General features: G+C 44.4%; 1 protein-coding gene across 1 annotated transcript; it reads right to left on the minus strand.

The window, feature by feature from the left end:
- Positions 1-2,800: 2,800 nt before the first annotated feature.
- Positions 2,801-7,308, minus strand: LOC148108812 (uncharacterized). The gene is made up of 7 exons (XM_087868031.1): positions 7,263-7,308; positions 7,069-7,202; positions 6,471-6,681; positions 5,481-5,694; positions 3,824-3,971; positions 3,327-3,494; positions 2,801-2,998 (listed from the first exon to the last, which is right to left on the minus strand). Exons 1-7 carry the CDS (start codon positions 7,306-7,308, stop codon positions 2,801-2,803), a joined length of 1,119 nt encoding a protein of 372 aa, XP_087724157.1.
- Positions 7,309-15,002: the final 7,694 nt, after the last annotated feature.

Below are 15,002 nucleotides of genomic sequence, written 5' to 3' on the forward strand. Positions count from 1 at the left end.
CATGCAGTCGTTTAGGGACCAGGCTGATGCCAGTGCTAACGCAGCCTACAAGGTTGCTCTGGGTGGGTCACTTTAGTGAGTTGAGCAGAGCTTGGGAGATTGCTTAGCAGATATAACAGGCCAGCTCTAGAAGTGGCGCAAACTTCCTCTCACATTCTGTTCGCTAGAACGTAGGTGCGTGGTCCGCCTAATTCAAGAGAGCCTCGGAAATGCAATGCACACCCAGGAAGAAGGGAAAAATGGATGTTTATGGACAGCTCTGGTCTCTGCTGCAGTGTGTACTTCCCAGACTCCTAAAGAAAGGCTGTCCATCCTCCAGCCATCTGAGACATATGTGGATTTTGAAGCAATTTTGAAATCTGAAAATTCCCAAAGGGACTCTGTTCTCTAACTGGAGAGTCTCCGCTGGAGTCACAGCCAAGTTGAAGATGTCTCTTCCCTCACTCTGGCTAGTAGCTGTCGGAGAAGTGCTTAGGCAGAGAGAGAAAGGGTAAGCTGGGATTGCGTCTAGAATCAGCATTTGTGAGATGGAGGTATGTCAGAGAGGAGACAAGCCCAGAAAACAAACTCAAAGGTTCTACAGTTAGCATGAAGCAGAGCTGGGACTAGAACCTAGTGTCCTACTGGGTTGCACACTGCCTTTCCGGGCCTTTGGCTCCTTGCTGTAAACATTATGTAAAAAGGCCCAAGGTTAGAACATTAGTGGTGAAACTGGTGAAATCCAAATAAAGTCGAGTTTAGTTCCTAGAAATACACCATTGTTAATCTCTTAGTTTTGGCAAACGTGCCATAGTTATGTAAGCAGTTTAACAGTCAAGAACTTTGGGTAAAGAGTAACAAAACAGAACTCTCTATATTATCTTTACAACTTGCTGTAAGTTTAAAATTTTTTCCAAAATAACAAGTTTATTTTACAGAAAGGCCCCAGTGAATATAGGCTCTGGGCCCTGGAGCCTACTCATAAGTTACTACTTTGGAGTTTATACTTTTGCAAGCTGTTTTGTAAGCCATCCCCTTTCTTTGGCCAGAAGTGGCAGTGAGTACATTTAACTCCTAGCCCTTTGTCACAACTCCTGTACGCAGCTGGGTTTTATTTCCATATGGGTTCACGTTGTAACTTCATTTTAGTAGGGCCCCACAAGTTGTTTCTTAGGAACAACTTACTTTACGAGGCTATTGTGGACTGAATGTTGAACTCCCCCACCCCCATCCCATGTTGAAATCCTAGCCCCAAGGTGATGGTATTAGGAGGTAGGACTTTGGGAGGTGATTAGGTCCTGAGGGTGGAGCCTCGTGAATGAGATTAGTGGCCTCGTAAAAGAGACCCCAGAGAGGTCCCTTGTTCTTTCTACCATGTGAGGACAAAGTGAGAAGCTGGCCTCCAAATCAGGAAGCCAGCCCTTGCCATACACCAAGCTGCTAGTGTCTTGATCTTGGACCCCGCCCCCCAGCCTCCAGAGCTGTGAGAAATAAATACATGTTGTTTAAGCACCCCCAGTGTATGGTATTTTTGTTATAGCAGCCTGAATGGACTAAGTAAGACAGGCTCCAATTTTTTTGGAAATCTTAAACCATGTTTTCTTTTTCCCTTAACAAAGGAGTCTATCTGTCTCCAAGCAGAGACTGAGGTGGAGGGGAGCAGATAGATCCTACTGTAGGTGAGCTCTGCGTTCAGTAAGCATTGGTGAACATTTATAAATTCCTTTCCCTCGATTTCTCGCCTTCGTGTGCAGGAGCACAGCACACTGTCCTGGGCAGAGACCTAGCTCCAAGCCTGTCCGGCGCGTGGCTGCCTGTCATTTCCTAGGCTGGCTACTAGAGGGCAGTGTGATATGCCTTTTCCTGAATGGAGGAGGGCCCTGGGTAATAAGCCTTAGCATCCCTCAAGGATATGGGTGGCTACATTCAGTTGCCTCTTCCACTTCTTATCCCTACCTTAAAACCAGAAACATGATCCTGTTTTCAATATGGTAAATATTTTAGACCTGGTATTTAGATTTTGATCACAACCTCCCTTAGGCCTTGAAGTACTTTCTCCACATGGCAGATTTTGTTTGTTTGCGTGAATTAAATGCAGACCCTCCTGTTCTCCTTCCTTTCCTGTGCCTCTTTTTCCACTCTGAAGTTTAGACCTCAGCGGCAGTGAGCAATACTAAAAACCACTGGATTTTACACCTCAAAAGGGTGAATTTTATGGTATGTGAATGATAATCTCAAAGAATGTAAAGGGGAAAAAAAGCAGCAGTGAGCAGACACTGTAGCTCAAATAGAATGTAATTAAATGATGGTACTGACTTGAGAAAAGTCTCAGTGCTTTGCCGTTCATTTGTTAGTTAGAGGGAAACACCCTGAGTTCTTTTTCCCTCAGCTATCCGGCAACACACTGACCTTCTAGGACACACAGTGCATTGTTCCTTTCTAACCAGGTTACTCACCCTTGCTCAGGTAGTTTCAAAGAGCTGGATTAGGGTTAGGGTGTGGCTGGGAAATCCCAGTGGGAAAGCTGAATCCACGCGGTGAGGTGGTTTTCGTGGGACCTCCGTTCTAAATTTGTGTTGGTGAGGAGACGTGTGTCCTGAACTGTGCATTTTTGCATGGATTATTTGGGCAGTTTCTTTCCCCAGATGATTATTACATTTGGGGATTTTGAGTCCTGCTGTTGTCATAAGTACTTTTGGAGCCGGCTTTCAGGCAGCTGGACTGGCCTGTAAAAATAGGCAGAGAGATTATGGGGCCAGGCTGGAGCTGAGTTGTGTCTCCCCCATGACACTGGCTTTTTTTTTTTCCCATATGCAGACAACTACGGATGGTATCTGGGAAGACTCAGTCTTTCTTTTGTACCTGAACGTTTTCCTTTGTTCAGTAGAGACGTTGTGTTTGGCTCCCATTTGATGCTGTTGACCTTGGGCTTACACAGCTTCAACCTTTCAGAAAACAAGGGCATGTAGGAGGTCCTGGTGGTAGTTTGGTCCTCAGTCGGTGCCTGTGAACCCACGCCCTTTCGAGGGGACAGAGAGCAGTCAGCAGGAAAAGGAGCAAATCTTCCCCTCCCTGCGTATTATGCTTAGCACCCTCTGCCAGCTAAGGAGTTACAAGGAGTCACGGAGAAAATGCGATGTCTGGTGCTTAGTAAGCAAGGTTTGTTTTCTTTTTCTTTTGGCAGAGGAGAAAACATTTGTGCAGAGAGGTTAACTTGCTCAGAATTGCTCTAGGTTGGGGATTTAAACATCAGACTCCTCTCCCGATCATTCACCCCCCACCCACCCTTAAGCCTGTAGCAAAGTGAGAGGTGAAGGCAGTACCCAGGGGACGACAGAAGTTCGTACCTGCAGCTTCTCATGGCCTCTGTGATGAGGGTCTCCATAGTGTACTTGGGAGAATTGCTTGCTGGCAGTTTCCGTTTGTAACTTGGCTTTGAAGACCCTGAGTGTGCTGGAGGGGCACTTATCCTTGACTCTTTTTACCAAGGATTTGGGAGGAGGTAGATTAGGCATCTGGAAAGAGAAGAATGCTTTCTGGGGAAATAATAATAATAATGATTTTAATTGCTATCTTTGGTTAAGTACTTACCACGTGTCAAACATACCTTAAGAGCATACATATCTCACCTCTTGGTCAGGGACAAATATCAGAGTCCGTAAGTGGCTGCATATTCAGGAAAGTAAAATTTTTGGATTTCCCAAGAGTGGTGGGGTTGGGGTGTTCTGGCAGGGTACACCTTCTCCCTTGTTCCCCGTATACCCCAGTCCCCCCTCCTTGGGTTGAGGGAGTAGTTGAGACCCTCATGCTGATTACCTCTTGACAGAGAGCTTGGGCACTTTACCCTGGTCACTGTGTCTCCATCAAACTTGACAGTGTTCTTCCTACCCAGGAGGGTCATCTCCTGCTTCAGCCATCTCGGCCTCTGATGCTGATGCATAGTGGGCTGCCAGCTAGGGGCAGTGTCTTTCTGCACAGCCTGGATATATTTGCTGCATGGGGTGAAAACATTTCTACAAGTCGGGACCTGTACCTATGAACCAATCCAGGCATGCCAAATAGAGGGCACTGTGCCATCTACATGCTTTTTTTGCTTTTCATTTGTGTGTCTGCCTAAACTATACAGAGTATTTTCAGGTAATTTCAAATACAAATTTATTTCTTCCCTGAAAATAAAATTTTAATTTATTTTATCTCTGCTTCTTTTCACACTCCCCAGTTATCATGCTAAGACCCAGCAGAGAGGACGCAGCCAAAGGATAGGGCAACGGAGAGCCTTTCTAAAGCATTCTGGTAGGCAGCTAGAGGCTATGGCTAAGAGAATGTGGTCTTGGGAAATGAACTTGGAAGTGTGTGTTTGGGGTAGGGGGCGAAGAGCTCTCTCATTTGCTAGGCTGGCATCCCTGCTCCCTTCCCAGTGAAAGCTCTCCTTTCCTTCACCACTTTGGAATAGGACTCCAGTTCTGTAACGTTTGTGTGACACTGTGTGCATATTCCTGGCTTTGCTTTGGAGCAGAGCCTTCTAACCTTTCAGGATGAGTCAGAGAAGGTAGAGGGCCATTCTGAGCCACCAAGGGAAGCAGGCTTTAATAGACGAGTAGCCAGGACAAGGCTGGGGAAATGGAGTGCCTGATTATCTGTAGTTTCATGAGGACTGGATAAGCCTGGCTACTCTACAATTAGAGCTTGCAATTAGAGCTGGCTTGCAATTAGAGCTCATGTCTCCCAGAGATGCGGAGGGGAAGAGATTGACTCCCAGTTATGAACAGCATGCAGTTTGTCCTGGCCCAAAACTTAGGTGAAGCGAGGACGAAGTAAATCTGAACTAGTAGGAGATCCAAGATTCTGAAACAATTAGCCCTTTGCTTTGTTGCCTTCTAAAGCTATGTCTCTGAATTAGAAGACTGAGTTCTGAATTATACAGATCTTCCTTGACTTATGATGAGGTTGTATCTCCCTAAACCTATTGTAAGTTGAAAATATCAGAAGTGGAAATGCATTTAATGCAGCTAACCTACTGAAAGTCATAGCTTAGCCTAGCCTATCTTAGACGTGCTCAGCACACTTATTATTAGCCTACAGTGGGGCAACATCATCTAACACAAAGCCTACTTTATAATAAAGTGTTGGGTAGCTCATGTAGCTTTTTGAATACTGTATTGAAAGTGAAAACCAGAATGGTTGCATGTGAGCAGAAAGGTTGTCAGGGTGTTGGCTGTTGACCCTCATGATCGCGGGGCTGACTGGTAGCTGACGTTCACTGCCGTGGCTCAGCATCACCAGAGAGTATTGTACTGTGTATTGCTAGCCTGGGGAAAACTTGGAAGTACGGTTTCTACTAAATGCATATCACTTTGGCACCATCATAAAGTTGAAAAATTGTAAGTCAGACCATCATAAGTTGGGGACAGGCTAGTACCTTTCTCTTGGGCAATAGAGCCCTCGTCTGGCCACTTCCCCCACAGCAACCCTGCAGCTTGCCAAGAGTTCTGGTTACTCACTCTATCTCCTGGCTGCTTTTGTTTGGGTCAGTTTTGAGGACTTGATGCCACCCCGAGGCTTGGAAGTTACTCTGGTATTGGCTGATACACTCCATGTAGCCTGGATGCATTATTGGTGCTATTTTTCTGCCCTGAATGTGAACTGGGATCATTGACTCGCCAAGAAGAGGGTTCTGGAAGGAAATCTGATGAGTAGTGGTCATGTGGTAGTCACCTGAGGGGAGCAAGAAAGTGTGCAGAGGGCCTCCTCTGTGTGGGAAAGTCTTGAGAGTAAAAGTGGGGACCTGGACCCCAGCCTTGGCTCCTGCACAGCTGGTTCTATTTAACTAAACCTTTTATAATGGGAATAATAGTTGCACATATAAGAACATTGCCTCTTAGGGCGCCTGGGTGGCACAGCCGTTAAGTGTCTGCCTTCGGCTCAGGGCGTGATTCTGGCATTATGGGATCGAGCCCCACATTAGGCTCCTCCGCTATGAGCCTGCTTCTTCCTTTCCCACACCCCCTGCTTGTGTTCCCTCTCTGCTGGCTGTCTCTATCTCTGTCGAATAAATAAATAAAATCTTTAAAAAAAAAAAAAAAGAACATTGCCTCTCCCACCACACTGACCTTCAGGGCTGTCTCCAAAGACCAGAACTAAAGAATTCCTAGTGTGGAATTCAGATTATCCTCCTACCCCTTTTTGGATCACCTGAGCTTTGAAAGCCTGGATGACAGGGCTGCCCCGCTGGTCCCGCGTAAACAGGAAGGAGGGTAGGCTAGGATGGGGTTATTGGTGTGGTCCCCTCCAAGAGTGGTTCCAGCTGAACTTGTAGGCAAATACTGCCTGCAGGGCTCTTGAAGAGACAGGGCTGGGGCCCTTGCTGCTTATTGTATTCTCCTGGCCTGGTGGTTCCCACCCCTGGGTAAGGTGAAGTGGGTGTGTTGGAAACAGAGGGCTTTATACAGAATGCCACTCCCCCCCCTTTTTGCCCCCAGGCTAAGACTCACCTGAATGGGAGGACTTCTTCCCTTGGTAAGTCACTGGCTCCTTCCTGCAGGGCTTGTAACATTCTCTGTAGGTGGTACTGAAGGGGAGCCACTGAGGCTTGCAGTACTGGCTGAAGAAGCTTGGGGGCTGCGTCTGGGGAGGAACCTTGGAAAGGGGCTCCAGGCGGTATTTAATATCTCCTGGGGCTATTTCCTCCTGGGCGTCTGTCTCCTGCAAAGCAACCCCCCACCGCTGCTTCCCCACCGTGGGAAGTTAACATTTGCCTCTTTGCTCACAGGGGTCCTTCTTATCTCCCCATCATGAATAGGGGAAGTCAGTGGGGGATCAGTCTCCTAGAGTGAGAGGTCATCAAAGACTAGGCAGGTGCTACTTTCTAGCAAGTTACTTCGCTTCTCTGAGCCATAGTGTCCTTATTTGTAAACTCACTTCTTGGGTTATTGAGAGGCTCTGAAATAAAGTAGCATAGCGTCTGGCGTGTAGGAGTGCTTCATAAATAGTATCTTCTCTTAAAATGGTAACAGCAAGATACTTCCAGAGTGTTTCTGCTGTATCAATGGCTCATGTCCCTGTCGGCTCCACTCTCCCTCCCCAACTTACCTCAACACCAGGATGGCTGTTCTCTGGCTGGGTTTGGAGAGCTGGTGTGTCTTGCTGGGTGGGATTGAGGGCTGTGCTATTTGAAGAAGGGTGGGCAAGTGGGCAGAGTCTTCTGTGCCCTAGAGAGGGGGTGTCTAGAGCAGGGGGAGGAGGAGTGAGTCTTCCCTGTTTACTTCCTGGCAGCCTTCCCTTACCCGTTACCCCCGCTCTCCCCAGCGCGGGGTTGCTGCTGGTGGCCATGGTGTTCAGACAGGACTGAAACTGAGTTTATTTGAGGCCTGAGCAGTAAGAACTGTGCAGGAAGTGGGAGGGGGGCAGGTTGGTTGGGGAGGAGGGTTGCTTTCTCTACATTTAAGGGCATATGGCATTTGAAAAGCAGTTATTTTTAATGAGCATTTCAGGTATTTATTTATTTATTTATTTATTTATTTATTTATTTATTTATCTATCTATCTATCTATCTATCTATCTATCTGGCCTTGAAAGGAATGTTGGTTGCGAGAGGGCAGCTTACAATGACATCGGTTAGTGGTGGACTCACCAATTGATGGACTGAACTCTGGATAGGGGGTTGCCTGATCCCAGGGATTGATGCCATTGCTGTGTCTGTGTTTCCTAAGAGGCAGAGGAAAGAGGAGTCTCTAGGAGCACAAGAGGGTTTGAGCTGAGTCAGGGGTTTGTTGGCCTGCTACTTTGGAAGCCGCAAGGGTGTACCCCATGGGACCTGTAGAAGCCCCTCCACAGGGATCTGCTAGTAGCTGACCCTCTTTCAGGGAGAGGGAAGAAGGGTGGCCCTCTACACAGGTCACACTGAGACAGCATTTTAGGTTAAAGGGTGGAAGATTGGGAGAGAAGGGCCTGCTGCCCTTTTGGAAGCAGCTTTTCGGCTGGCGAAGAAGGAACGTTTTTGACTGGCCAGTGTACAGTGGAGGCTGCAGGGTAGGGTGTGCGGTGTCCTGCGGGATGGAAAAAGGACCTGCCAAGGGTACATTTTACCTGCAGTTGATGTGGGGAGGTTGCAGTTGTAGTGGGGTGCAGGTGAAAAGAACTCTGTGGGGAGGTGTGCCCTTGAACCATTGAGGTCCAAGCACGCCCTGAGTGAGAGCAGTACCCAGGACAGGAAGCGTCTTGTGTCATCTGCCTGTCAACCCTGCATTAGAGGAACAGAGGCAGACAGCAGGAGCTTTGGGGACAGGTAGGAGGGCAGTGAGAAGGGGGATGCGGGGTAGGGGGTGACCAGAGGACACTCAGCTATAGTCACAGAGCCCACAGACATGGCTGAAGGTGGGCATTGTAGACCTCTAGCTTTCTGGGTTGTGATCACACTAGCGTCCTTGCTCAGCCTGCCCTCTGTCCCCAGCTCCTGAGTGAGTGCTGTACTTTGGCAGTTCTGCATTGTTTCTGAGGTTTGGTGTCTTAGGTTGCCTTGGTCCTCCTCACTGAATATGAAAGACACCCTACTGGTTTTGGGCTAGGAGGTGGAAGCCACTGTTTGCCGGACAATAGACTCCCTGGACCAGCAGCTAGGGGAGGGGGGCGATTGTGTGATTGATCAGGCCTCAAGACTGTTGGACCTTATCTCCGCCACCAGCCTGGATCACCACTGTGTGTGGGAGATGTGTGTGTGCATGTGCACGTGTATGTGTGTATGTGCCTACGCGCTGGCCCTTTAGAAAATGTTTGTTGTTTTCTACCCTGATCTCCACTCCCCATGTGAGACACACCCACACCCACACCCACACACCAGTTGTTGTCCCGAGACAGAAGGTTGACCTGCGTCTTGTCAGCTGTATAGATTTGGCCAGTAGCTGACACTCTTTCAGAACACTCCCCATGTGAGGCACACACACACACACACACACACACACACACACACACACACACACCAGTTGTTGTCCTGAGACAGAAGGTTGACCTGCATCTTGTCAGCTGGATAGATTTGGCCAGTAGCTGACACTCTTTCAGAACCTGGAATCACAAAATAGGAATCTCAGAGGTGGATGATACCATAAAGGTCTTCTATTCATGATACTTTCCCCACACCAATTAATTTCGAAGTATTTTCCACCAGTTTACTAGTTCAGCTGCTTTCCCAACCTTTGGTCCCATGGAAATACACTGCTAATTATATGAATCTTAGAATCAAAGTTAGGGTCTTAAAGAGATCTGATTCTAACATCCACTCCATGCTGGAATCCCCTGGCAAATCACATTTCTAGAGGTGCCACTCCCATCCACGTCTGAACACTTTCTGCCCTGTCATCACCTCTTGGGACATATGTAGTTCATTCTTGGGGAACTCAGAGAAAGGCTGATTTGGTAAGCTAACCCTGCACTTAAAGAAGTAGCATTAATTTGCAATGTAAGTTCCCAAGCAGAATTGAGCAGACAGGGAAGTCTCCTGGCACCTCAAGTGGTTGCTTGAGTTTGTCCTTGTCAAAAGTTTCTCTACAGTCCACATTGAAAGACATTCCAATTTGTAACTCAGAAGTTAAGTCCTCTCCAGCATGAGACTATGTTGGCTGGGCTAATCTGAGCCTTAGGAGAAGGAATGGGCCCAGATAACCCCCATTCTAGAGGGGTTTTAAAGTTATGTTCCCCTGTGGCTCCACCATTTGTCTGAATTATCCATCTTGGGGCTTACTAATAACCCCTCTTCTATCTGACAACATTTTAGATGTGCTGGAATAAAGTGTTCTTTCTCTTCCTGGAGTCACAAGATTAAGGGAAGAGGAGGAAAGTTTTGTACTGGAACTTAGACCAGAAAGGAAGCAGACGATTTTTGCATAAAAGGTAATAGGAAATTAATCTTTATCCATAGAGGGTCTAACTGTGTCTACAGACACTTCACATAGGGCCTCTTTCCTCCCCAGTCCAGCAGCAGAACCAAGCATGACAACCCAGCTGGAGGCTGACACAAGAGGAGGTGGCAGGAGGAAAAGGATGAAGGACCATAGGAGAGGACTGAGGTCGTCAGTGCAGAGGGTCTGGATGCATGCTCACAGTGAGCCTTTGAGGGTGGCCTCCAGGTGGGTCCTACAGTCATAAACCAAGCCCAGGGATAGACTGAATGGACTAGAGGAAGTATTCTTGAACACTGCCATCCTTTGAGTGCTGTGTGGGTAAGGGAATATCACATGAACCTGAAGTGCAGGGACTGAGGCAACAATCTCTGGGATTTATTGTGCTTGAGTAGCTGATAGTAAGACATTTCCCCCCTTCATTGTGGCACCTCCTTTACGATCGGGAAGTAATGTCACACTTATGTTGACATTATAAGAAAGCTGCTGGGCCCATCTTTTTTTTTTCTGGTTTCTTCAGCCGTGATTTTGACTCCCATGCTATCTTCTCTGAAGTTATTTCAGTTTTTCCCTTTTAAAGTACAGCACCTGGTTTGGGTCCTAAGGCCCAGGGTATTCTGATCAGACTACAGTAGGACTCTTACTTCCCTGCATCTAGATATTATATTGTAGTCGATGTACTTGAGGTTGAATTAGCTTCCATGGTGACCCCATCTCACCATTGATTCCCACTGAGAAAGCTATTTGTCCAGTGTTCCCACTGCTCCTTTACACGTATTGTAAGAGGAGATAGAGCCTTATTATCCCCATTGCCTACTTGTGTATTTGGTGTTTTGTTTCAGTATAGTTACCTTCAGCATCTAGAAATCCCACTTTCGTGCTCTTTGACAATTTCTCAACATGTAAGGGAATGGGATGGTGGGCCTTGTCCTGGTTTTTCTTGGTGCAGGAGAGGAGGAAGCTAGAATGGGGGTTATCTGGGCCCATTCCTTCTCCTAAGGCTCAGATTAGCCCAGCCAACATAGTCTCATGCTGGAGAGGACTTAACTTCTGAGTTACAAATTGGAAAGTCTTTCAATGTGGACTGTAGAGAAACTTTTGACAAGGACAAACTCAAGCAACCACTTGAGGTGCCGGGAGACCTCCCTGTCTGCTCAATTCTGCTTGGAAACTTACATTGCAAATTAATGCTACTGCTTTAAGTGCAGGGTTAGCTTACCAAATCAGCCTTTCTCTGAGTTTTCATGGCACTTTGTACTCAACACTCATCATGCTGTTTTGTGGATCATGAGGTCCTGTGGCCAGGATAAGAATTTTCTTATTTATAGTCTTATTTTCTTAGGACTTTTACTCATTTTCAAATTCCCAGCTCCTAGCCTAAGGTATTATACTTCAGAACTAATAGTTGTAATTTATTTAGTGCCACTATGAGCCAGGCATTCTTGATACAGTAATTTCATAAAAACTCAACAAATTTGACACTTATATTTCCATTTTATAGACAAGGAAACTGAGGTTGAAGACCACAGAGCTACCAAAACCTATGCACTTTGTCAACATGAATGAATGAATTAATGAGTGATTGAGTCTTGAGGTGGTTACTCTGGGTGAGTAGGCCAAAGTTGGGTCATTGCCTTCAGGATGCTCCCCATAGCTTCTTAGTGAAGGTCTCTAATTAGCAGGGCTAATAATTGATTGTCATGCAACATTAGATGAATGCTTAATTAGCACATGGACTTCCTGTCAGATACTCATGGAGTGGCTCGCCAGTCCCAGCAACAGGGAGTTTGTAGCTTTCATGGGAACAGGGAGGGGAAGCATGATTATCTCAGTATTGATGGGGAGCCTGAGGATAGGAATGTCTTCAGGGTCACGTGGCAGGTGGTTGAGAAGGAGGCCTTTATCTACAGGATGTGTCCAGTCTCCTCAGAGTTCTATCAAGGTTCTTTGTGGCTTGACCTATCAACTCCTTCCCTGGACTCTCTGGACTTCACTTCCCAGATCAAACACCACTGGTTCAGACTTACGTGCTTTTCCAAGCTGCTTCTGCTGTTCCATTTTTTTTTCCCCTAGCAGAACCTTACTCATCCTTCAGGGCCCAGCTCAAGTATTTCCTTTGTGAAGTTTTCCCTGGCTTCCTTGCTGTGGGCAGAGTGACTGAAAATGCTTTCTATTTCTGTAACATTTGTAAATATTTATACACTCAACATAGGATCACCTAAATCTATAAGCAAATATTAACAGACCTGAAGGCAGAAATAGACAGCAATACAATAATAGAGGGGGACTTTAATACCCCACTTACACCTATGGATAGATCATCCAGACAGAAAATCATTAAGGAAACATTGGCCTTAAATGACACATTAGATCAGGTGGACTCAATAGATATATACAGAAAATCCCATCCAAAAGCAGCAGAATACACATTTTTCTCAAGGACACATGGAACGTTCTCCAGGATAGATCAGATGTTAGGGCCACAAAACAAGTCTTAATAAACTTAAGATCAAAATAATATCAAGGATCTTTCCTGACCACTATGATATGAAACTAGAAATTAATTAGAAGAAAACTGGAAAAAGCACAAATATGTGGACATTAAACAACAGGCTATTGCACAACCAGTGGGTCAACAAAGAAGTCAAAGGAGAAATAAAAACATACTTGAGTCAAATGAAAATGGAAATACAATATACCAAAATTTATGGGATGTAGCAAAAGCAGTTCTAAGAGGAAAGTTCATAGTGACACATGCCTACCTCAAGAAATAAGAAAAATCTCAAGCAATCTAACTTTACACTTCAGGGAACTAGAAAAAGAAAAAATGAAGCCCAAAGTTAGTAGAAGGAAATAACAGACCGGAGTGGAAATAAATGAAATAGAGACTAAAAAGATAATATAAAAGATCAGTGAAAGTAAGAGGTGGTTCTTTGAAAATAAACAAAACTGATAAACTTTTAGCTAGGCTTACCAAGAAAAAAAAAAGAAGAGAGCTCAAATAAAATCAGAAATGAAAGAGGAGACATTATAACTGATTCCACAAATACAAAGCATCATAAGAGCCTGCTCTGAACAATTAGACACCAACAAATGCACAACCTAGAAGAAATGGATAAGTTCCTAGAACCATAGAAACTTCCAAGACTAAACAGAAAAAATATGAATTGGCTGAAGAGGAAGGAACACCTCCAAACTCATTTTACAAGGCTAGCACTGCTCTGATATCAAAACTGACAAGGACACACCAAGAAAAGAAACTTACAGGCCATTATCTCTGGTGAACATGGATGAAAACATCCTCAACGAAATGTTACCAAACTGAATTCAACAATACATTAAAAAAATTACATACCATGATCAAGTGGGATTTATTCCATCATTGCAAGGATGGTTTGACATCCACAAAACAACGTGATGCTTCATGTTAACAAAATGAAGGATAAAAATCATATGATCATCTTAATAGATACAGAAAAAGCATTTGACAAAATTCAACATCCATTCATGTTTAAAAACTCTCAACAAAGTGGGTATAGATGCAATGTACCTTGACGTAATAAAGGCCACATATGATAAGCACACAGCCAACATCATATGCAATGGTGAAAAGCTAAAAACTTTTGCTCTAAGATGAGGAGCAAGACCAGGAGGTCCACTCTCACCATTTGTATTAAACTAGTATTGGAAGTCCTAGCTGGAACAGTTAGGGAAGAAAAAAAAAAAATAAAAGGCATCCCAAATTGGTAAGGAAGAAGTAAAACTGTCAAGATTTGAGGATGACATGATTAAGGCCTAAAAAACTCCATCAAAACACTGTTAGAACTAATAGGCAAATTCAGTAAAGTCACAAGATACAAAAACCAATATATAAAAATCGGTTGCATTTCCATACAGTAACAACAAACTAGCAGAAAGAGATGTTAAGAAAACAATCCCGTTTACAATTGCATCAGACAGAATAAAACACCTAGGAATAAATTTAACCAAGGAGGTGAAAGGCAATGTATACTGAAAATTTTAAGACACTGATGAAAGAAATTGAAGAAGACACATATAAATGGAAAGATACTCTGTGCTCATGGATTGGAAGGATTCATATTGTCAAAATGTTCCTACTACATCAAACATTCTACAGATTCACTGCAATCCCTATCAAAAATCCAATGGGCATTTTTCACAGAAACAGAACAAACTATCATGAAATTTGTATGGAAACACAAAAGACTCCAAATAGTCAAAGCTATCTTGAGAGAGAAGATCGTGCAGTTATCAAACTCCCTGATTTCAAACTGTATCACAAAGCTATAGTAATCAAGATGGTATGAAATCGGCGTAAAAAGAGAGACATAGCTCAATGGAACAGAATAGAGAGCCCAGAAATAAACTCACATATACCTGGCCAATTAATTTACAACAAAGGAGGCAAGAATATACAATGCGGAAAAGATAATCTTTTTAACAACTGGTGTTGGGAAGACTGGACAGCCACATGCAAAAGAATGAAACTAGGCTACTATCTTACACCATTCACAAAAATTAAAGGGGATTAAAGACTTGAATGTAAGACCTAAAACCATAAATCTTCTGAAGAAAACACAGGCAAGCTCCTTGACATTGGTCTTGGTGATGATTTTGTGATCTGACTCCAAAAGCAAAGGCAACAAAAGCAAAAACAAATAAGTGGGACTACATCGAACTAAAAAGCTTCTGCATGCCAAAGGAAACCATCAACAAAATGAAAAGGCCACCTTCCGAATGGGAGCAAATATTTGCAAATCATATATCTGATAAGGGGTTAATATTCAAAATATATAAAGAAGTCATGCAACTCAATATCCAAAAAAAAAAAAATCCAATTAAAAAATGGGCAGAGGATCTGAATAGACATTTTTCCAAAGATATACAGGTGGCCAACAGACTCATTTAGAAAAAATGCTCAATATCACTATTCATCAGGGAAATGCAAATCAAAACCACAATGAGATATCACCTCACACCTGTTAGAATGGCTATGGAGTGGGGACTGTTGCTGCTGAGTCCCCAGAATGCACAACTATTTGTTCCAGATGTAGCTAGTAGGCATTTGTATATTACTTTGCAGCTAATTTACATGAACTTCTCTGAGTGATA

This window comes from Ursus americanus, chromosome 16, assembly GCF_024610735.1.
Source record: "Ursus americanus isolate L20-20 chromosome 16, mUrsAme1.1.p, whole genome shotgun sequence".
NCBI classification, from domain to species: domain Eukaryota; kingdom Metazoa; phylum Chordata; class Mammalia; order Carnivora; family Ursidae; genus Ursus; species Ursus americanus.